The 22,795-nt window shown below is 45.5% G+C and overlaps 3 protein-coding genes across 5 annotated transcripts in view; 2 read left to right on the forward strand and 1 right to left on the reverse strand.

Moving 5' to 3' along the window:
* The window catches only part of LOC121880044 (organic cation transporter protein-like), a 21,659-nt gene extending 13,754 nt beyond the window's left edge, over nt 1–7,905 (reverse strand). Inside the window, exon 1 of the mRNA XM_042387040.1 lies at nt 7,882–7,905. The gene's annotated coding sequence lies outside the window, so the exon portion shown is untranslated. The remainder of the gene's footprint in view (nt 1–7,881) is intronic.
* Nucleotides 2,454–16,413, forward strand: LOC121880045 (organic cation transporter protein-like). 3 transcript variants are annotated; one of them, XM_042387042.1, is made up of 13 exons: nt 2,454–2,565; nt 9,461–9,559; nt 10,062–10,185; nt 10,608–10,716; nt 11,131–11,234; nt 11,552–11,706; nt 12,336–12,504; nt 12,620–12,767; nt 12,877–12,962; nt 13,500–13,759; nt 14,239–14,423; nt 15,021–15,172; nt 15,394–16,413. In XM_042387042.1, the coding sequence occupies exons 2-13, from the start codon at nt 9,472–9,474 to the stop codon at nt 15,449–15,451; spliced, it is 1,638 nt and encodes a 545-aa protein (XP_042242976.1). In that variant the 5' UTR covers nt 2,454–2,565; nt 9,461–9,471; the 3' UTR covers nt 15,452–16,413. The 3 variants fall into 3 exon arrangements, with proteins under 3 accessions (XP_042242976.1, XP_042242978.1, XP_042242977.1); XM_042387044.1 differs by lacking the exon at nt 2,454–2,565 and adding an exon at nt 2,635–2,953; XM_042387043.1 differs by lacking the exon at nt 2,454–2,565 and adding an exon at nt 2,635–2,922.
* A 935-nt stretch (nt 16,414–17,348) lies between these two features.
* On the forward strand, nt 17,349–20,481 carry LOC121880104 (collagen alpha-2(I) chain-like). Its single transcript, XM_042387160.1, has 5 exons — nt 17,349–17,422; nt 17,740–18,665; nt 18,936–19,398; nt 19,763–19,854; nt 20,135–20,481. The coding sequence occupies exons 1-5, from the start codon at nt 17,349–17,351 to the stop codon at nt 20,479–20,481; spliced, it is 1,902 nt and encodes a 633-aa protein (XP_042243094.1).
* Nucleotides 20,482–22,795: the final 2,314 nt, after the last annotated feature.

Consider the following 22,795-nt stretch of genomic DNA (forward strand, 5'->3'; position numbering starts at 1 on the left):
AATTCCCTCACAGATGGTGTTATGAGGGGCCTCACGTGGTGTAGTAATTCCCTCACAGATGGTGTTATGAGGGGCCTCACGTGGTGTAGTAATTCCCTCACAGATGGTGTTATGAGGGGCCTCACGTGGTGTAGTAATTCCCTCACAGATGGTGTTATGAGGGGCCTCACGTGGTGTAGTAATTCCCTCACAGATGGTGTTATGAGGGGCCTCACGTGGTGTAGTAACTCCTTCACATATGGTGTTATGAGGGGCCTCACGTGGTGTAGTAATTCCCTCACAGATGGTGTTATATGAGTGAGGTGTGGTTCCAGGCCTTCCTATCGTAGACGGATTAACACATCGCTGGTTGTTGGGTCTCACGGGCCGTTATCACTGGGTACCTGGGACCTCACTGTGTGAAGGTCAACTTGGGTACCACTGTTACTGTTGAGTTGTTCTCACTGACTTAAGCACTGTTCACCACTGTTCACCTCTGTTTAACACTGGTTCCATTCCTTTCCTAAATGAAATAGTAACTTCTGGCGAGAACATGTTGATATTCCGGTGGGGAGGAGGGTTCAGGGGAGGGGGTTGGTATGGGCCAACATAACAGTTGACCTGGCTGCTCCGAGAGGAGCGCCAGGTACGTCTTGACCCTTCGGTGGTCAAGGATGTAGTGTGTGTGTGTGTGTGTGTGTGTGTGTGTGTGTGTGTGTGTGTGTGTGTGTGTGTGTGTATGTGTGTGTGTGTCCGCCCGTGTGTGTGTGTGTCCGTCCGTGTGTGTGTGTGTGGAAGACGGAAGGTTTGAAAATATACAGTTACATGAGGTCGTGGTGATGGTCAGTGAGAGCCGAGAGGGTCAATGTGTTGAAGCGCCCTCTTTTGCACTTCTAGGTGTTTACATTGTGTGGCATTTAGGAAGGAAGACCAGGTAGGGGAGGCATAGGTGAGCTTGGGAAGTATGAATGCTAACTAAACACTGAGGAGCTCGGGGGCAGGAACTCCGAGGGACTTGAGTCGGCAGAGGAGGTGGAAACGGAAACTGGAGGATTTGACAACTTCACTGACGTGTGGTTTCCAATTTAGTTTGTTATCTATAGTGACGCCGAGGAGCTTAGTGGAGTCTACAATGTGGAGTGTGTTGGGACCTAAAGTAATGGAGGGAGATGGGACAAGGTCGGAGAAGTTTGTCTTGGCATGGTTGATGGTGACATGGTTCTTGGTGGCCCAATTTTGGAGACTGTCCCATAAATCCTGGAGGGTGGTGTAGTCGGAAGCCGAGTTGTTGACACTGATCCCAATGGTGGAGTCGTCGACATATTTCCAGCGAGCAGAGGTTTCTCTTAGGGCATCATTGATAAGCATAAGGAATTAGAACGGTTCCATCTTGGTGCCTTGGGGGACGCAACAGGTGAGTGACTGAAAAGTGGAGACAGCCACCTCGGAAGCGTACGGCTTTGCGTCGGTCACTAGGGAAGTCTGTAAGCCATGACATAAGACTTCTCCGAAACCCGAGGTCGATAGCTTTGTTGATGATTAACTGTAGTCGAATTAGGTCAAATGCTTTGGTGAAGTTAATGAGTGTGTGAGGGGAAGGGGGGATGTGTGCTGTTAGGTAAGAACACTCATACGATAGTTACACCAGAATTGATGACTGTTGGTGGAGAATATATAGGAGATAAAATACACACACACACACACACACACACACACACACACACACACACACACACACACGTGGAAAGAGTTAAAAATAAGGTTATAGTCAAACATCCTGGGAGAATACACAGTATATGACAGCTATCATTTTCAACCTGTACTGTCAACATTTCACCAGATGCATGATATACGACTGTAAGGAAGGAAGGAAGGTATAAAAAGAAACAAAAATAAGGAGAGTAAGGACGCAAGGATGAGTCAAAATCTGATATTAGGTAATCAAAATCCGTGCGTTATAAAGTGCATGTTTATGAGTAATTGCGTGTTTAATAGGCGAGTTAAATACACTAAAGCTATACTTTTCTCTGGTGTACAAACGTGAATACTTTCCGATATTAATACCATCTTCTTTCCTTACCCATCCCCGTGCACCTTCCTCCGTCGTCCACTGCCTAAACTGGGACTTCGTTTTACTCTGCCCTCGCGTTACCTGTCACCCGGGGGGGGGGGGAGTCATTCAGTAACTTAGAAATACTGTGTCATAACCGAGGGAATTTATTTATCTCTTCTGAAATTGGTAGAACAAACTAATCCTGTGCTGCCTAACCTAACCTAACCTAACCTAACCTAAATGTGGTCAATCAGGAAAATCAGATTATCCAAACGCCATATCGAGATAAAATTACCCCAAATTTATTAAGGTCCCAAGTCCTTTAATATGTGTGTTAGGAGTAAAGTGAAAGCTGAGGATACTGTTGGTTCTCTGAGGGATGAAAACAACGTAGCAATGGGGGGATGGGAGGCAGCTGTGTGTGAGGGAGGTAGGTAGTATGCAACTGTGTGTCGTCAGTGTATAAGTGGCGGTGCTACCAGGACAGAGGCGAGCCTTAAGGTCCCTCTAGTAATATCATCACCAACCCCAAGGTAGGAGTTAGTCTGAAACAGGATGCTTCTATTGGGAAGCATTACTGGCCAGGGTGTAGCTTAGGTAGATTCTGGCACAGTTTAGTGTAGTGGGAGTGTGTAGTGTTGTAGTATCTCCCTTGTGTTGTGGCAGTCGGGAACACTTTAAGACGTGATAGGTGTTCCTTCACAATTTAAACGCTTTGTCGTCTTCTAATTACTGCAGAACGATCGTTTAACCCTATGTGAATCTTGGTTTAAGTCCCTGAGGATGATGAATTCAGCTAACATCCTCAAAAGTGTAACCATAAGTTCTTGAAGGGAGGAAGGACGTGTGACCTTTCTGCGTCAATCAGAACTAACAAGAGACTCATCAAGGTGAGACAGAGGTCATTTATCTCAAACACAGGTGACTTGAATTGCCCCCCCCCCCCTGACTAAAAGTAAGAGAAGTGACGCTATTTTGACAACTAAATTTTCTTATTTTATCGTTTTAATTCAGGTATTATCATTCACCTGTCTATCTGTATTTCGTAGTTGGTTTTGAGAAGGCTACAGGAGACTACAGCCGATTACAGTAACAGTACAGCTAAACTAACAAAAATAAATCAAAAACATCTACAAATAATTAACTGTACGACTCTGTAAACCAAAGTATACATCTATTATTATCTTGTGAATATTTCTGACGTCTTGTGTGTGTGTGTGTGTGTGTGTGTGTGTGTGTGTGTGTGTGTGTTTAATAATAATAATAATAATGATAATAATAATAAACGGTTTATTAATAGAGGTGCAGCCGGTGGCTGAAAATATACAAACTTACATTTGATTTAGACATAATGATATGCGTTGAATACATTTACAGGGCTGTACAGTACATAAATAAAGAATTGTTTATTATTTTAACAATAGATGAGATGGTGCTATTCTTATATCTATCAGTGCAGGCTCTTGTGGGCTGAATTTTGTTGTAGTGGCGGACTGCGTGAGGTGGGCGGGGGACTGCCGGTGGCAGGAGGTGGCAATGACGAGGATGGTGCAGTAGTCCACTGCCAAACCTTGCTAGTGCTTGGTGGTGGAGGTCACTGAGGGATGGCATTTCCAGGGTGGAGAGAGCGTTGGTGTAGCCGGAGTAGTCGGCATCTCTGGACAGCCTTCTTCACTATCGTCTCCTCCTCACTATTCAGGTGTTTCATATATAGCAGGGACTGGAATACGTTCCTTGAGCCGTGTGTTACGTAAGGGTGTATCTTGATGTAAAACCACATTGGAGCACTGAACTTTATTATTGTAATGACAATTCTTTTCAACTCATGGCTGGGTCTTGATGTTGCTACATACAGCCTGAGGATTCTACTCCATAAGGTGTTCCACCTTGACACACAGGGAGGACCTGGCTCAATAGCAGCCAAGTCATCTTCAACAACACCTGTGATAACTCCTTTACAAATCCTATACAGGTATTTCTGATCCCAGGACAGATCTTTCTCCACTTCATCATTAAACACAGGGAAATCAGGGAAACTGACTGGCTGGAAGGCGACAACTGGAAGCTCAGACAAAGACTCCTTGATCTGCTTTCCAATGGGACCACGCCAATGCTCAGGACCACTTGGTTTACCATCATAGTGATAAAAAACTGCGCGGAAAGGCAGCTCATTTCCGTGAAGCTGACATATGAAATAATGGAGCGGGTGACCAAGTAACATTTCAAGATGATGAATGACTCCATTTTCTGATCCTACATTTACATTGGTTCCATCACAACCAACACACACAATGGGCTGCTGGGTTAGATTTTTCTCCACCAGAAACTCGTGAATAGTTTTGGCAATCTGCTTTCCGTGTCCAGTCTTGGGAGTCACATGTGTGAGATATTCATTGCCAGGCTCAACCATGGTGACATAATGATCTTTCACCATCATCCTCGAACTCCATTTCTCGGTCTTCTCATTCTTTATCATCACACGAGTGGCGGTCTTCTTACCATCAAAATAGAGTGACGTCAAATTATCTAAGCTAGCCATCTCAATTTCTTGCCTCTTAAATCGGTGTGAACTGCTTAACGGTAACTATTTGAATAATTTCAAGTGCGCCAACTTACCCAGGTCTCCCCTACATTACAGTACAGTAACACAACATTGAGAAATGAAATGAGAAAAGGCTGATAATCAATATAGACATAGCACCATACTCATCTGCAACAAGACAACTTAAATGAAATAAGAGATATGAAAAAAAAGTTGATAAACACTGAACAGAACATTGCACCGCCACAGCGGCTGTTTGGCTAGTACTGTAGGTAAATTTAAAAATTTCAGTAGAAAATGCGGCAGACTAAACCTCGACATATCAGCTTCAAATTTGGCATGGAGTCTTAGATATGTATAAGGAACAATGCCTGAAGAGTGCAGCTTTGAGCAAAATTTCACTGCCCCCTAATGGGCACCCACTGTGACTGCTGGAGCTTGCATTGGAGTGGTGGCAGCATTGGTGTGCATGACTACGGTTTTGGTGTGGTTGATGGTGACCTTGTTCTCCGTAGTCCATGCCTGTAGCCTGTCCAGGGTGCCTTGTAATGATGAGTAGTCCGGTGAGGTGTTGTCCACTATAACCCCCACATTGCAGTCATCCACGTACTTCCACCTGTGAGGAGTGTCCGATAGAGCGTCGTTGATCAGGAAGCACAGTGGTCCCATCTTGGTCCCCTGGGGAACACCGTAGGTGAGGTGTTGGAATGTGGAGACAGAACCCTGGTACCTGACTGCCTGACGACGTTCACTCAAAAAAATCAGTGAGCCATGAGACCAGGTTGGTGGGCAGCCCTAGTGCAATCTCCTTGTTGATAACAGTGCAGTGATCAACAAGGTCAAAAGCCTTCCTGAAGTCAACAAGGGCAACGGCCAATGATGTTTTACGTTTCTGCAGGTTTTTGTGCAGGAAATCCAGGAAACTAACTAAGCAGTGTGATGTAGAGGAGGTCCTCATATTGCCAAATTGCTGTGGATCAATTGACTGATAAATTCTAGCATATGCCCACTCAAAAACAAAGTCTTCACAGAGTAGACTGGGTATGGGGGTAATGGCAACTGGCCTGAGGTCGTTAGGGGACTGTGGGGTGGGGGAACTTGGGGATAGGGGGTGACAAATGCGGTTTTCCAATCATTAAGGCATTTGCTTTGTCTGACGGATGCATTAAATAGAACAGAGGGGGGTGGCAAGTTCGACTGCAAACCCCTTGTATATTTTGATTGGGAGGTCGATTGGGGCTGTGGAGCGTTTGGATTTAAATTTCAGGAGTTTGTTGGCGATTTCAAATGGTTGAACACTGGGAGGGGGGAAGGGGGAAGGTAAGTAAGCTGGGAGGAGAGTGAGGTCAAGACTAGGTAAGGTATACATATGGTAGCAAAATGGTTATTAATTATCTCAGCTGCCTCCTCTCTAGGTAAATGTGAGATGAAAGGAAGTGTGGGAGACTGACGGTTAAGACCACAGAGATCTTTAACCTTGGAGTACCACTGACCGATGCCGACCTCCTTGAGGCCGTGCACTTTCCTGGGATAATAAGACTTCTTGGCTGACTTGATTTCCCTGATGACCTGGTTACGTAGACTTTTGTACAGGCAGTTGTTGGTGTAGTATGCCTTGTTGTGCTGCTCAATTAGTCTTTTGATACAGGGTGTAATCCACGGGACATCATCGGGGTGGATCCTCAGTGTCTTGGCTGGAAAGAAGTGGTGGTAGGCTTTGGTGATAGTGTCCAGGTAGTTATCCCACTTGTTCTGCACATCGTCTAACGTGATCACTTCAGTCCAGGATGTGTGTGTGTGGGTGGGTGTGAGGGGATGAATGCGACCAGAGGTGTATGAGGTGTCATGAGGAAGAGAACAACACATAACGTCCAGTAGCCATAATTAAAAAGTATCCATGTGCTTAATTATTTTCTCCCCTCCCCTTTCCACTTTCTTCCCCTCCTCTCCTCTCCCTTCCCCTTCCCTCCCCTTCCCCTTCCCTCCCCTCCCCTCCCCTCCTCTCCTCTCCCTCTCCCCCATAGCTGAAAAACAATTGTGAGCCCCGTCAGTACGCATAATCCTCCCCCATTACCGAGGTGGACTCTTGCCTCCCTACCTACCAGCTCCTCCATCATGCTCGTATCTCACAATATCTTACAAGTTGATCGCCTCTCCCTCATAAAAATGCTCTGCTATTGATATGATCGTAGTGAATTTGATTTTATAGTTATTTATGATTCGTCAATTTGGGGAACCAGGGAATTGAAAATCTAAATAGTTTTAAGGACACACACACACACACACACACACACACACACACACACACACACACACACACACACACACGCACACGCACACACACACACACACACACACACACACCTCAATGGTCAATAGGGGTGGTGTTTTCTCTCTAAATTTCTTCACAGGGAGAATTTGAAGTATTTAAATTACTGTGTGAATAAAAATGGCGACAACTGATATCAACTTAAATTTTCTGACTTATCATAATATCGTCATAAAGCTGACAATCACGACCACGAATACAAGATTAGAGCGAATAAACCGTTGAGGATTGAGGAGGTACTTGAGGGAAACTAATGTCTTATTGGTTCACAAATTTCCTGTATATTACATCCGGGGCCCTCCATTGTGTAGCATCATAACAGACCTTTTTTTTTTAATGGTATTAGTCCACCCGGGTACTGGCCAATGACCCACATCAGGGCCTGGGGGGCGAAAATGTAATCATAATAATAATAAAAATAATAATAATAATAATAATAATAATAATAATAATAATAATAATAATAATAATAATAATAATAATAATAATAATAATAATAATAATAATAATAATAATAATAATAATAATAATAATAATAATAATAATAATAATAATAATGATGATGATGATGATGATAAATAAATACAAATTAAAAAAAAATTCAATAGTGAGAAACGATATACTGTGTGTATGCTGTGTTGACAAAGTAAGAGAAACAATGGTGTTAACGCTCATAGGAGCGTTATTGGTTTGTTGCTGGAGAAATAAACCCTCAACGTTGACGCGTACCATATAATTCGGTCAAAACCTGTTAAAGAACATTTCTCATATAACAAATGCTGTTATCTCAGGACACATATTATGAAATACAATCAATATACAGTACATAGCCTGTTAACATCTTAAATATAACTCGCATGTTATAACTATTGATACAGGAGACAATTGGTATAATATGATCAAATTGCAGTACACAAATATACTTATAAAAGTTATTTAGAGTTTCTTAGCAGATTCTAATACTTCACGATCACTCACGTTTTAGGGTCTAGTGGTCTGAACCAACGTGTTGTCCTGTAGAAATCAGTAGACTACCCTCGAGGGCAATCTCAGCCCGGAGGCGAGGGCCATATGTTTTCGTATTGAAACACCTCAGCAGATTGGTCAGCAAATTCGTTGTCAACACTATATCTCTTATCTCATACCCTCTCTCTCTCTCTCTCTCGCCTAGTTTATCTTATTATGGTTATCCCTCTCTTTCTCTCTCTTCTAGCTTATCTTACTGTGGCGGTAACAAATGGAGACCCTGCAATTGTGTGTAAATGAGGCAGAAAGTCAGATCAACAACCTGGTACTTGGTCACATATAGCAGCAGGGTCTACCATTAGACAACACATTATGTGTCCAATATCATCCCAGGCGGTAGTACCTCCCCGTTTGACAGCTGCCGACCACCACCTACCTGAAGGTAATATGATCACTTATCCCCCACGAGCATTAACGTCTGCTGCAGGGAAATTATTAAGAGATTCGTCAACAGTATTTGGATGGTCCTCAGGTTTTCATACAACCACACGAATCAGGGCGTTGCTAAAGGCTGGTAACCTTCGTCAGGAGACCTTGAGCCTTGGTCTTTGATGAATCATGAATGTGAGCGGTCTGTGGTAAGCCATGACAGCGAGAGACACATATACTTGTTTACTGTCTTTGATAATGGCAATTCACGGACACTCTTAGGGATGAACATGATCTCTCAATCACACTCAACCATGGTGGATAAAAGTTGTTGTTCAGGGAGCTGCCAGAACCACTCACTAGACCCAACCCACAACTATTTCCACTACTACAGCCTGGAAGCAAACAACAACAATGAAGAAATGGAAGAGACGAAACACTCAGATGAATATAATCATGAATGAAATGATACATTGTCCAATACTGAGACAACTCCCTCAGTTCAGTCTCGCAAATCAGTTCCTTGAGGCAGTCAAAACAATTTTTAGTCTTGGGTGTCGCCACTTCCTGTTCGTTGTTCTCTCTATTTAAGTCAACACCTCACGATAACAAAACCCCATAGACATTCTACAAGTGACGTAATTACGAAACCAGGTTGAGGAAATCCGTCATTTTGTATAATTGATATTCCTAAGTAGAAAACTCGACCCCATTGAGAGTAGACATCAAGAACCGGTAAAGCACAGTGTATGGCTCGTAGCATGAGAACAATAAATCCTCAGTCATTTACAAGCAGAAAGTCAGACATAAGGTTGAACCTGGTATCTTTTACCATAGCTTGGAGGTTCACGAGATACAGGGAGGTTTCGAGAGGCTTACGAGTCACTTTCTTCCTTGGCCATACAGGTGACCCCCTTACAATACTAGATAACTTTATTTCAGACAAAATTTATATATGACTAAAGAAACAGGCATTTATCTGTGGTTATCTTATGTTATCTGTGGATGGCAAATATCTAAAAATTTCTAAAATTGTATGGAATTATATACAGACAATTCTTACACGACTCCACAAAGATATTAAATGAGGATTCTTAATTAACTAAGCAGACTAATATAACAATAAAAAATTCATAATAAAAGCATTAAATTTTCTGATCAGATCGTGTGAAGATGGGAGCCAGTAACCAGTTTGACGACACCCTCACGCAGCTGGGCACCGGCAAGTGGAACCTGCTGTTGATCGCTAGCATCATGTATTGTAAGGTCGCATCTCAGTGTTCTATTTTATCCCCCTCTCTTTTTAGTCATGAATTATTACGAACTCACGGACTCAATCATAATATCAAGTTCACTTTTGCCAGATACCAGTTCCTTAGTGCTTTGTTCCAATTCATTCTCAAGATGAAGGAACCTGTAGAATAAAGAGTGATTCCATATCGCTCTGTCGGGAGGTTAAGACTGTTTCTTTTATTCTTATTTACTTTAGACGAGAATTTATAATAAAGCTGCCTGACATCAGCCTCCCTAACTAAAGGCATTGTAATGGGGGTTTCTGTCTTCATTTTATATTAAATAAATAAATAGTATAAGAAATAATAAAGTCCTGATTGGCTTAGAAACATTCAGTGACAAATTTTAATCTTTATACATTATCATTGGAACTAATTCTCAATGGTTCTTGAGTAATTTTCCCTCCAAACTGAAACTGCGACTTTCTGTTGGGTGCTGGTCTATTCACCATATTTTTGTGATCATGACAGGGACGCTCCAGATACCTTGTATATCCCTGGGTGGCTCCTTCCTCGCACCACAAGTGGACCACTCCTGTCTCCTCCCTGAGGGTGCCATCCCACTCCTCACCAATCACTCCAACACCACTCAAGTGTAAGTCATCACCTCTTCTGTGTGTGTGTGTGTGTTTAACCATGATTTCACTAAAATAACCTCCTCACCAGTTGATTGACCCATAACCAAGGTACAGTACAGTATAAGGTAATATGGCCAGGCAGTACACTCGCCTGCCTTCACTCCCTAATTCTATAGCTGACTGGGAGTGCCCTGGGGACAACCAGCGGGAGGGTGGGCAGACTTTTAAACAGGATATGAGTAATTTATCCATTCACCCACTACAACTTTTTATATCTCTCAGTTTAATGCTTCATATTGCCCCCATGCCACCCTGCCAACTGGAAAATAAACATAAGAATTCTTAATACCTGAGAAAAACAATTAGGCATGTAGTCTTACGCTAATTCACCACAGGCATAAGTTTTGACCATTGCTACTATATATTTCGTCTTTATCAGCTCGCCGTGTGAATACCTGATGATGGGTGAAGACGGTAGTGAGGAGATACGACCTTGTACTCGTTGGATCTTCGATAACTCCACCTTCTACAGCACCCTTACATCAGAGGTTATAATTACCCCTACTAATGTATCGAGTCTTCATATCTAATAAATGTCTTCTTGATAGTTTTTAACACAGTAACAGGGATGTATTTATCCCAGTCACCAATACACAGTTACAATAAAAAAATTACTGTATGTATTTCATCTATGTTATAACCACCTCATCTATGCCTCAAAAACGACTGTATTAAAGACCTCATCATTAGAACAAATATAATTATCAACAAAACGTATTTTACTCATGAATAACCCCCCACCCCCCAAACCCTCACTAAATACAATATCATACTGTTAACTAATACAAACTTCAAACAATATCATGTTGTTAACTAATACAAACTTCAGTATCGTAGAATCGTAGAATAATAATATGATATTTTTCTTCTTTGTTATAAGTCTGTGTTTTTATTCATTGCAGTTCGAGTTGGTATGTGATTATAAGTCCCTGAGGCCAACCTACACCAGCATATATTTTATAGGTGCTTGTCTCTCCTCCTCTATCAGTGGCTGGCTCTCTGACAAGTAACTATCTTCTCTCGATGCTGTTTTTTGTACCTTGTGAAGCTTAAGTGGTACCTTGTGAAGCATAAGTAGCAATACCTTGTGAAGCTTAAGGAGTATCTTGTGAAGCTTAAGGAGTATCTTATGAAGCTTAAGTGGTACCTTGTGAAGCATAAGTAGCAATACCTTGTGAAGCTTAGGGAGTATCTTGTGAAGCTTAAGGAGTAATACCTTGTGAAGCTTAAGTGGTACCTTGTGAAGCTTAAGTAGTACCTTGTGAAGCTTGATTAATACCTTATGAGCTGTTAATTTACTCAGACTCATGTGTCAACTTACAGGTATGGACGCAAGAGGATAATGGCAATTGGCACTATTACCTACGCTGTTGTGGGTAACTGTTTAAGCTGGTTACCTAACATGTCAGCTATATTGGTGTTTCGTTTCATCGTAGGTCTCATGCACCCAACGTCCCTGCAGACAGCTTACACCATCGGTAAATATTGTTTGATATACATCTTTTTTTTTGTCCTATTGTAAACCTAACCTAACCTAATCTAACCTAACCTAACTTAACCTAACCTAACTTAACTTGGTAATAAATGGCATCTAATTCTAGGGGTGACTCTTATGTCGGAACCAACATAATTAAAACAAAAAACACTCCTTAATACAAAGTAAAATCTGAGAAAAAAATATTTAAACTGAGAAATTTTGTTAAAATCTGAGAAAATTTGATAAAATCTGGAAATTATGTGTTAAAATCTGAGAAAATGTGTTGAAATCTGAGAAAATGTGTTAAAATCTGAGAAAAATGTGCTGAAATCTGAGAAAATGTGTTAAAATCTGAGAAAATTTGATAAAATCTGGAAATTATGTGTTAAAATCTGAGAAAATGTGTTAAAATCTGAGAAAATATGTTAAAATTCCAATCCTCTCACTTAATGATCCTCAAGTAATTACTGTAACATACCTGATACTACCAAGTATCCAGGGAATTCTGTCCGCAACTGTACTATATATTACTCCCATAGAAGATTATAGAATATTGGCTAATGATAACAATTACCCCATAGAAGATTATACAACCTTGTCTAATCATGATAATCACTTTGGATCCAACAGTTATAGAGACGACTGAGCCACGCCTTAGGTCAGTCATGGGCATTATGATATTCCTGCCGTGGACCATCTCTGTGATGACCTGGGGTGCTATGGGTTACCTCTTCAGAGACTGGCGATGGCTCATGATTGTTTCCACAGTCCCTTCACTCCTCTTCCTCCCTACTCTGTGGTAAGGGTTTATTTTAACTATTGTCAATAAGAAGAATCTCCACCTCAGCTTAAAATCAATCGCCCTAACATATTCTTATTAAGGGATTTAATTCTGATGACAACTACAATTTCAGGTTTTTGGACGAGTCGCCGCGGTGGCTTATCGTCCAGGGGCAACATGACCGGGCCATGAAGGTGCTGGAGAAGGCCGCCCGCTGGAACAAGGCCACATTACCTCCCCGGGACCAACTGCTTACCATGATGAAAAACATTGCCAGTGAGGTAATGCGGTCTGTCTCCCCAAACATTATAAGTCAAAAATACTGAATCATGACGTAAACTACTGAATATAAAAATATCTGATAAATCTATTTAATTTCCTCACGTGCAGAACTCGAAGGCCTCCACCGGCATGAAGAGTGAAGGTTTCGTCTCCTTTCTGCGTACCTTTGTCGGGGAGTTTACGGTACTGCTCAGGTGAGTTGGACCTTAGTATCCAGACATCTTAGACGATAATACAGGAACTGGTAATCTGTTTCTCTTTGTTTACTAATTATTTCAAGGAGTTTGGAGCCCAAGAACTTCAAGGTAGTTTTTTTAACGTCTTATCACTCAACTGACCATATAAGTGTTTAATACTTTTATTAATTTTGGAGAAAGTGTTACAGATGTTGAAGCTGTTCTTATTGACCTGCTTAGTTTAAGGCAGCAGTAACACCGAAAGTTAAATCATTTATCATTGAGCATTGTCGTCCTCATCAGCAACTCATCTTTACTATATACTGGAAGTTGACATTCATATGGAAACTTATCAAAACTGAACCAATGTTTTCTTCGTCAGTTAAAGAAATAATATATTTTAAAGACCTAAAAAAATTAAATTATTAACAGTAACGTAGTGCAGTAACTGAAGAACATTTACCTTAATAAAAATAAAGTCAATGAGTGAATATAATATTTTGGTTTTATCTTTCACAAAAACTTTTAACCACAAATTTCTACTTCCCTCAACAGAACGAGAAAGATGCGAGCTAGAACACTGGCTATATACTTCATTTACTTAACCTCTGGACTGGTTTTCCTGGGCCTGTCTTTGGGAGGTGAAGGTTTCGGCTCTAACCCGTTTATTTACATGGCTCTGAGTGGCTTAGTTGAGATACCCGGAGCCACTGTCACCGTCCCTATGATTCAGTACCTAGGACGAAGGTTATCCAACATCATCTGTCTTCTCATGACTGGCATCTCTCTTCTCGCTCTTGCCATCGTCCCATTAAGTGAGTTATTTGTGCATATCATAGCGACAGTTTTATTTATTAGTGAATATTTCCCAGACTGAGGTGAGGTGATTGTGGTGGGTACTAATTGGGCGTTCTTGAATTGCCTAGGTTTTGTTTTTTGAGGAACATCCACACTACATCCTCTAAACTATCCACACTACATCCTCTAAACTATCCACACTACATCCTCTAAACTATCCACACTACATCCGCTACACTATCCACACTACATCCGCTACACTATCCACACTACATCCGCTACACTATCCACACTACATCCGCTACACTATCCACACTACATCCGCTACACTATCCACACTACATCCACTGCATTATCTACACTACATCCAGTATAGTGAGGAAACATTTATCAAAACCTATCGACAATATTATACTTAAAACAACTTTTCAATTCAGATGCTCAAAAAAATATATATTTACCTATAAAAATATCAAATAGACTATCATCATTTCAGATATAGGCTGGCTAGTGATGACTCTGGCCATGATAGGCAAGATGGCCATCAGTGCTGCCTATCAGATCATCTATTTACATAGTTCTGAACTCTTCCCTACTGAAGTTCGCGACAGAGGCTTAGGAACCTCCGCAATGGTGGCTAAATTGGGCTCAACTCTTGCTCCTTATTTGATGGACACTTTGGTGAGTCTGTGACCTGAGTAGAGAGGTTGGGTTCGGTGGGGTCGGGTTGGGTTCGGTGGGGTTGGGTTGGGTTCGGTGGGGTCGGGTTGGGTTGGGTTGGGTTGGGTTTAAACTGGGTCGGACTAGATTGAGTTGCGTTAGATTAGGTTAAATTGGTATGGGTTAAGTTAAATGACTAGATACGGGTTCTATCATTAAGTCATTCTCCTAGATGTTAAATTATGAATTAAACTTTAAAGCACATCTATAAACACTCATTCTATCACTATATTTGGTTAATATTTCTAGTCGTAGATGTGTTTTTCTACAAGGTTTAACAGGATATCGACTTGGACCTAAAATCATAAAATGCTTCTTAAGTTCGGCTACTGTCTTTTGTCTATTAATTGTCAATATTACTTCTAAATGATCCAAGTATTCGTAGTGACTTCAAAACACCATTAAATCCACCACCCTTTCACCCCCACTGTATACATTCTTGATCCCTTATTTCAGTCTAATTCAAGTCTTGGTATCAATATCATGTACTTCTATTACGTAGTACTATCCTGTCAGTGTATTAATATAGTTATTTATTATGATGGGGTGGATGGCCAGCGTACTGTATGGGTGTCAGCGCCATCGGTGGTGTGTGGAGTGACGGGGCTGTTAGCTGCTGGGGTTACCTTGATGCTGCCAGAAACGAAGAACACGGCACTACTTGACACCGTCGTTGCACTTGAGGAGACGTCTTCACTTTCCCGCAAGAGGTATACGTATTGTACAGCTGTGTGTCATCATCATCATAAATAAATATCTTTGTCATCATATCTTATACTCTTATCACTCCATAACACCTCCATCGTCCATAGAGTTTTGTTACTTGATCCTACAGGTCAACTTCTGTACATGAATGATCCTCTGTGTGTGTGTGTCTAAACTTTCCTCTTGAATATAAAATAAACTTCATATATATTTCCTTCATCCACAGAAATGCCTCGTCATCACCCTTACACGTCAACACAGAAGAAAAAATACCCCTCGCTTAAAATAACAAGACAACAGGACAACGAAATATTTGTCTTTATATCTGCTCTTTTTTACAGACTGTGTGTGTGTGTGTGTGTGTCGTCCACTGATAGAATTACACACAAACACATCTTATATGCCCCTCCTAACCATACGTGTCCAAATCCTTTAAGACATCTACGTAAAAACTCGAATGCTGGTTAGGCTCCGTACGCATTACAGAGAAGTTAGTTATTCAGTATTTAATAGATAAAAATGGATAAAAGTAATGTGTCTTGTGTCAATAAGGAGATACAGAGATATATCGATGTATAAAACTGTAACAGAAGTAAGGAGAAGTAATGAAAATAAATCTTATCGAATACCAACCTCTTTTTGGGAACAGACACAGCTGAGCATCAAGCTTTGTCGCAGCTTAAACACAAACACCGGGGCGAGGAGATGAGGAGTTATATCTTACCTTCCTACTGTCATGGTTCTCTGCATAACCATTGTTTTCTCTTTACTAATAATGTAATAGTTATTCGTGTCATTTTCTATCTATCTTATCGTTCTTATATCTAGATTTATTTCCCACCTGAGTATGTCTGCCGCAGTATGGTAGTAGTGAGGATCTCAATGCAACATTCACAAGTTTTTCAAAATGGCTTTTTACAATACATCTTTCGTTTGTTTTATCAAAAAGTTTGGCAAATACCCACTTTTATTGAATTTCTTCATATATTTAATGGTCATTTCATTATCAGAGAAGTGCCAAACACTTAAGAACTTATTACAGTACAAATATAAATATTAACCAAGAGTTGTATTTTCACTGGGGCAGTTAGGTAAATGATTTGCATCTAAATTAAATGGCCGAATTATTACTGTTTGTAATATTTCAGGTAAGTTGTACAAAGTTAGGATCATTTATGAATCCATATTTTATTGTAGTTGCTGAGGTACTGTACTGTTCACGTCTTAAATAAAGTCCTTTACTTTACTTTTTACTTTTATCCTTATCACCACTGATCGGCTCGTTAGCCGCTTGGGCGATCGGTGACGTCTCTGTTCCGCACTGTTGGCAAGTACTGGGCATGCACCGGCTCCTGCATGTACCTGAACCTGCTCCAGTGTTGGTCAAATCTGGTCTTGAAACAGCTTACACTTGGTGCCGTCACAACACTCTTTGGCTGATTGTTCCAAGAGTTCACAACTCTCACTCCCAAAAAGTTACCCGTCACAGTTTTCTGGGCTTGCGGCTTCTTTAACCTTGAGCTGTGAGCCTGTGACCCCTTGTGGGGCGAGCGTCCGCCAGTTCCAGGTGAGGGCGCTCAACTGATTTGTGCCCTTTGAGATGTTTATACACCTCAATCATCATACAAGTTGACAAGTGTTTGACACACACACACACACACACACACACACACACATATATATATATATATATATATATATATATATATATATATATATATATATATATATATATAATATAAATTAACTATTAATATACCGAAGCACCCGGCCCCACGAGCCCATGACAGTGTCCGGGAACGCTACCTCTGGACCACCAGGATAATAAAAGCTGTCCTAGACTCTGTTATATTTCACACAAAGCCTGTTCAACGAGCTTATGGCGCCGTGAACCTCTAAAGGGGACTACCCGTATCACTTAGGTGATCACTTAGAGGTTCACGGCGCCACTAGGATTTTCGCAAGTCTAGGTTTGTGATATATATATATATATATATATATATATATATTATACACATTTTTAGTGAAAATTTCCTAATAAAAAATAAATATATGTTTCTCACATGGCCGCTCGTCCCCCTGTACCACACCCCCCCCCCAACCCCCTAAAAAAACCCACTGGTTTTCCCTGAAGTGTTGGCGCCCACCATTTGCCCTCCCAGGGAGGCGGTGCACCCAGAGATGCTGGCACCCACAAGGACCCTACCAGGGGAAATGGGTCCCCCACAGGCCTCCCAGGGACGTCAGCGCCACAAGTAACCCTCCTGCGGGCGGGAGAGCCTCCAGGGACCCTCCCACAGACCCAACAAAGGGTCCCCCAGGTGCCCTATGGCATACTTGCTCATTGTGTCATATTTATTACATATTTCTAGCAATCCCTTACTTAACTGTGATTGGTGGATTATTATTTTAATCCACCAAATTACAGCCAATAGGAGAAGAGATCAGTCAGTCAGCACAACACCACAACTTATGTTTTCCTGTTGAATATTATTCTCCGGTACATTGTTCAGGATGTAATAATACTGGAAATGTGATGGGCGGTGTATTTATTTAACGTTTCATCGCCCAGAGTTCTAAATTGCGCAAAAACTACTGCAGCCAGGGACCCTACAGGTCTGGCTCTCCCGGAGACCCTCCCAGGGGCGGCGGTACACCCAGAGACCATAACAAGGGCGGGGGCGCTCCCAGGGACCCGCCTAGGGGTGGCGGAGTCCCCAGGGACCCTTCTTAGGGCTACGGCGATTTCAGGGACCCTCCCAGGTGCAGTGGTGCCAGCAGGAGCCCTACCAGTGGCCCTGGAGCCCAAGGGGCTCTCCCAGGTACAGACGTGCTCCCAGGGGACTTCCCAGGGACTCCGACACCCACAGAGGCCCTCCCAGGGACGGCAACGCCCTCAAGGGCACTGCAATGGGCACTGGCGACTCCAGCGGCTCTCCCATAGAGTGGCGCTACCAGAAGCCTTCCCAGGGACAGCAGCGTCCTCAAGGACTCTCCCAGGGACAGTGACGCTCCCAGGGGACCTCTCAGGTGCGTTGGCGCTCTCAGGGGAAATGCCACGGATAGCAGCCCTCCAAGGGACCCTCCCAGGTGCGTCTGTGCCTCCAGGAACCCTTCCAGTGGCAGCGGCGTCCCGAGGGACCATCCCAGGGACGTTGGTCTCCCCAGTGACTATACGAGGAGCTGCAGCGCCCACAGGGACCCTCCCAAGGGCGGTGAGGCCCCTGGGGCCCTCCCAGCGGCAGCGGTGGCCCATCGTTCCTCTCAAAGGCGGCGGCGCCACCACTGGTTTTCCCAGAAGTGTTGGCGCCCACCATTTGCCCTCCCAGGGAGGCGGTGCACCCAGAGATGCTGGCACCCACAAGGACCCTACCAGGGGAAATGGGTCCCCCACAGGCCTCCCAGGGACGTCAGCGCCACAAGTAACCCTCCTGCGGGCGGGAGAGCCTCCAGGGACCCTCCCACAGACCCAACAAAGGGTCCCCCAGGTGCCCTATGGCATACTTGCTCATTGTGTCATATTTATTACATATTTCTAGCAATCCCTTACTTAACTGTGATTGGTGGATTATTATTTTAATCCACCAAATTACAGCCAATAGGAGAAGAGATCAGTCAGTCAGCACAACACCACAACTTATGTTTTCCTGTTGAATATTATTCTCCGGTACATTGTTCAGGATGTAATAATACTGGAAATGTGATGGGCGGTGTATTTATTTAACGTTTCATCGCCCAGAGTTCTAAATTGCGCAAAAACTACTGCAGCCAGGGACCCTACAGGTCTGGCTCTCCCGGAGACCCTCCCAGGGGCGGCGGTACACCCAGAGACCATAACAAGGGCGGGGGCGCTCCCAGGGACCCGCCTAGGGGTGGCGGAATCCCCAGGGACCCTTCTTAGGGCTACGGCGATTTCAGGGACCCTCCCAGGTGCAGTGGTGCCAGCAGGAGCCCTACCAGTGGCCCTGCAGTGGTGCCAGGGGCAGGAGCCCTACCAGTGGCCCTGGAGCCCAAGGGGCTCTCTCAGGTACAGAAGTGCTCCCAGGGGACTTCCCAGGGACTCCGACACCCACAGAGGCCCTCCCAGGGACGGCAACGCCCTCAAGGGCACTGCAATGGGCACTGGCGACTCCAGCGGCTCTCCCATAGAGTGGCGCTACCAGAAGCCTTCCCAGGGACAGCAGCGTCCTCAAGGACTCTCCCAGGGACACGCTCCCAGGGGACCTCTCAGGTGCGTTGGCTCTCAGGGGAAATGCCACGGATAGCAGCCCTCCAAGGGACCCTCCCAGGTGCGTCTGTGCCTCCAGGAACCCTTCCAGTGGCAGCGGCGTCCCCAGGGACCATCCCAGGGACGTTGGTCTCCCCAGTGACTATACCAGGAGCTGCAGCGCCCACAGGGACCCTCCCAAGGGCGGTGAGGCCCCTGGGGCCCTCCCAGCGGCAGCGGTGGCCCAACGTTCCTCTCAAAGGCGGCGGCGCCACCACTGGTTTTCCCAGAAGTGTTGGCGCCCACCATTTGCCCTCCCAGGGAGGCGGTGCACCCAGAGATGCTGGCACCCACAAGGACCCTACCAGGGGAAATGGGTCCCCCACAGGCCTCCCAGGGACGTCAGCGCCACAAGTAACCCTCCTGCGGGCGGGAGCGCCTCCAGGGACCCTCCCACAGACCCAACAAAGGGTCCCCCAGGTGCCCTATGGCATACTTGCTCATTGTGTCATATTTATTACATATTTCTAGCAATCCCTTACTTAACTGTGATTGGTGGATTATTATTTTAATCCACCAAATTACAGCCAATAGGAGAAGAGATCAGTCAGTCACCACAACACCACAACTTATGTTTTCCTGTTGAATATTATTCTCCGGTACATTGTTCAGGATGTAATAATACTGGAAATGTGATGGGCGGTGTATTTATTTAACGTTTCATCGCCCAGAGTTCTAAATTGCGCAAAAACTACTGCAGCCAGGGACCCTACAGGTCTGGCTCTCCCGGAGACCCTCCCAGGGGCGGCGGTACACCCAGAGACCATAACAAGGGCGGGGGCGCTCCCAGGGACCCGCCTAGGGGTGGCGGAGTCCCCAGAGACCCTTCTTAGGGCTACGGCGATTTCAGGGACCCTCCCAGGTGCAGTGGTGCCAGCAGGAGCCCTACCAGTGGCCCTGGAGCCCAAGGGGCTCTCCCAGGTACAGACGTGCTCCCAGGGGACTTCCCAGGGACTCCGACACCCTGGGCTAGGAGGCCTCAGGGACGGTAACGCCCTCAAGGGCATCTGCAACAAGTACTGGCGACTCCCAGCGGCTCTCCCATAGAGTGGCGCCAGTACCAGAAGCTCTCCCAGGGACAGCGCCCCAAGGACTCTCCTAGGGACAGTGACGCTCCCAGGGGACCTCTAGGTGTAATGGTGCCTGAAATGCCACGGATAGTAGCCCCCTCCAAGGACCCTCCCAGGTGCGTCTGTGCCTCCAGGAACCCCTTCCTTCCAGTGGCAGCGGCGTCCTGGAGGGACCATCCCAGGGATGCTGGTCTCCCCAGTGACTAGTAATGAGGAGCTGCAGCGTCACAGGGACCCTCCTCCCAAGGACGGCAGGAGGCCCTGGGGGCCCTCCCAGCGGCAAAGCAGGCCCAACGTTCCTCTCAGCAGGCGGCGGTGCCACCACTGGTTTTCTCTCCTAGTGTTATGCCCACCATTTGCCCTCCCAGGGAGGCGGTGCACCCAGAGATGCTGGCACCCACAAGGACCCTACCAGGGGAAATGGGTCCCCCACAGGCCTCCCAGGGACGTCAGCGCCACAAGTAACCCTCCTGCGGGCGGGAGCGCCTCCAGGGACCCTCCCACAGACCCAACAAAGGGTCCCCCAGGTGCCCTATGGCATACTTGCTCATTGTGTCATATTTATTACATATTTCTAGCAATCCCTTACTTAACTGTGATTGGTGGATTATTATTTTAATCCACCAAATTACAGCCAATAGGAGAAGAGATCAGTCAGTCAGCACAACACCACAACTTATGTTTTCCTGTTGAATATTATTCTCCGGTACATTGTTCAGGATGTAATAATACTGGAAATGTGATGGGCGGTGTATTTATTTAACGTTTCATCGCCCAGAGTTCTAAATTGCGCAAAAACTACTGCAGCCAGGGACCCTACAGGTCTGGCTCTCCCGGAGACCCTCCCAGGGGCGGCGGTACACCCAGAGACCATAACAAGGGCGGGGGCGCTCCCAGGGACCCGCCTAGGGGTGGCGGAGTCCCCAGGGACCCTTCTTAGGGCTACGGCGATTTCAGGGACCCTCCCAGGTGCAGTGGTGCCAGCAGGAGCCCTACCAGTGGCCCTGGAGCCCAAGGGGCTCTCCCAGGTACAGACGTGCTCCCAGGGGACTTCCCAGGGACTCCGACACCCACCCACAGAGACCCTCCCAGGGACGGCAACGCCCTCAAGGGCACTGCAATGGGCACTGGCGACTCCAGCGGCTCTCCCACAGAGTGGCGCTACCAGAAGCTTTCCCAGGGACAGCAGCGTCCTCAAGGACTCTCCCAGGGACAGTGGCGCTCCCAGGGGACCTCTCAGGTGCGTTGGCGCTCTCAGGGGAAATGCCACGGATAGCAGCCCTCCAAGGGACCCTCCCAGGTGCGTCTGTGCCTCCAGGAACCCTTCCAGTGGCAGCGGCGTCCCGAGGGACCATCCCAGGGACGTTGGTCTCCCCAGTGACTATACGAGGAGCTGCAGCGCCCACAGGGACCCTCCCAAGGGCGGTGAGGCCCCTGGGGCCCTCCCAGCGGCAGCGGTGGCCCAACGTTCCTCTCAAAGGCGGCGGCGCCACCACTGGTTTTCCCAGAAGTGTTGGCGCCCACCATTTGCCCTCCCAGGGAGGCGGTGCACCCAGAGATGCTGGCACCCACAAGGACCCTACCAGGGGAAATGGGTCCCCCACAGGCCTCCCAGGGACGTCAGCGCCACAAGTAACCCTCCTGCGGGCGTGAGAGCCTCCAGGGACCCTCCCACAGACCCAACAAAGGGTCCCCCAGGTGCCCTATGGCATACTTGCTCATTGTGTCATATTTATTACATATTTCTAGCAATCCCTTACTTAACTGTGATTGGTGGATTATTATTTTAATCCACCAAATTACAGCCAATAGGAGAAGAGATCAGTCAGTCAGCACAACACCACAACTTATGTTTTCCTGTTGAATATTATTCTTCGGTACATTGTTCAGGATGTAATAATACTGGAAATGTGATGGGCGGTGTATTTATTTAACGTTTCATCGCCCAGAGTTCTAAATAGCGCAAAAACTACTGCAGCCAGGGACCCTACTGGGTGCAACCTCCCCGGTTCCCTCAGGGGCGGCAGTACCAAGAGACCATAACAGGGCAGGGGCGCTCCCAGGGACCCACCTAGGGGTGGCCAGGTCCCCAGGGACCCTTATTGGGGCCTCGGCGATTTAGGGACCCTCCCAGGTGCAGTGGGTGCCAGCAGGGGCCCTGCCAGTGGCCCTGGGCCAGAGGCCTCTCCCAAGTGGGCAATGCTCCCAGGGGACTTCCAGGACTCCGGCTTGCAGAGAGGCCCTCAGGACAGCAACACCCTCAAGGAGCACTGCAATGGGCACTGGCGACT

Source organism: Homarus americanus, unplaced genomic scaffold (assembly GCF_018991925.1).
Source record: "Homarus americanus isolate GMGI-L3 unplaced genomic scaffold, GMGI_Hamer_2.0 scaffold30108, whole genome shotgun sequence".
NCBI classification, from domain to species: Eukaryota; Metazoa; Arthropoda; class Malacostraca; order Decapoda; family Nephropidae; genus Homarus; species Homarus americanus.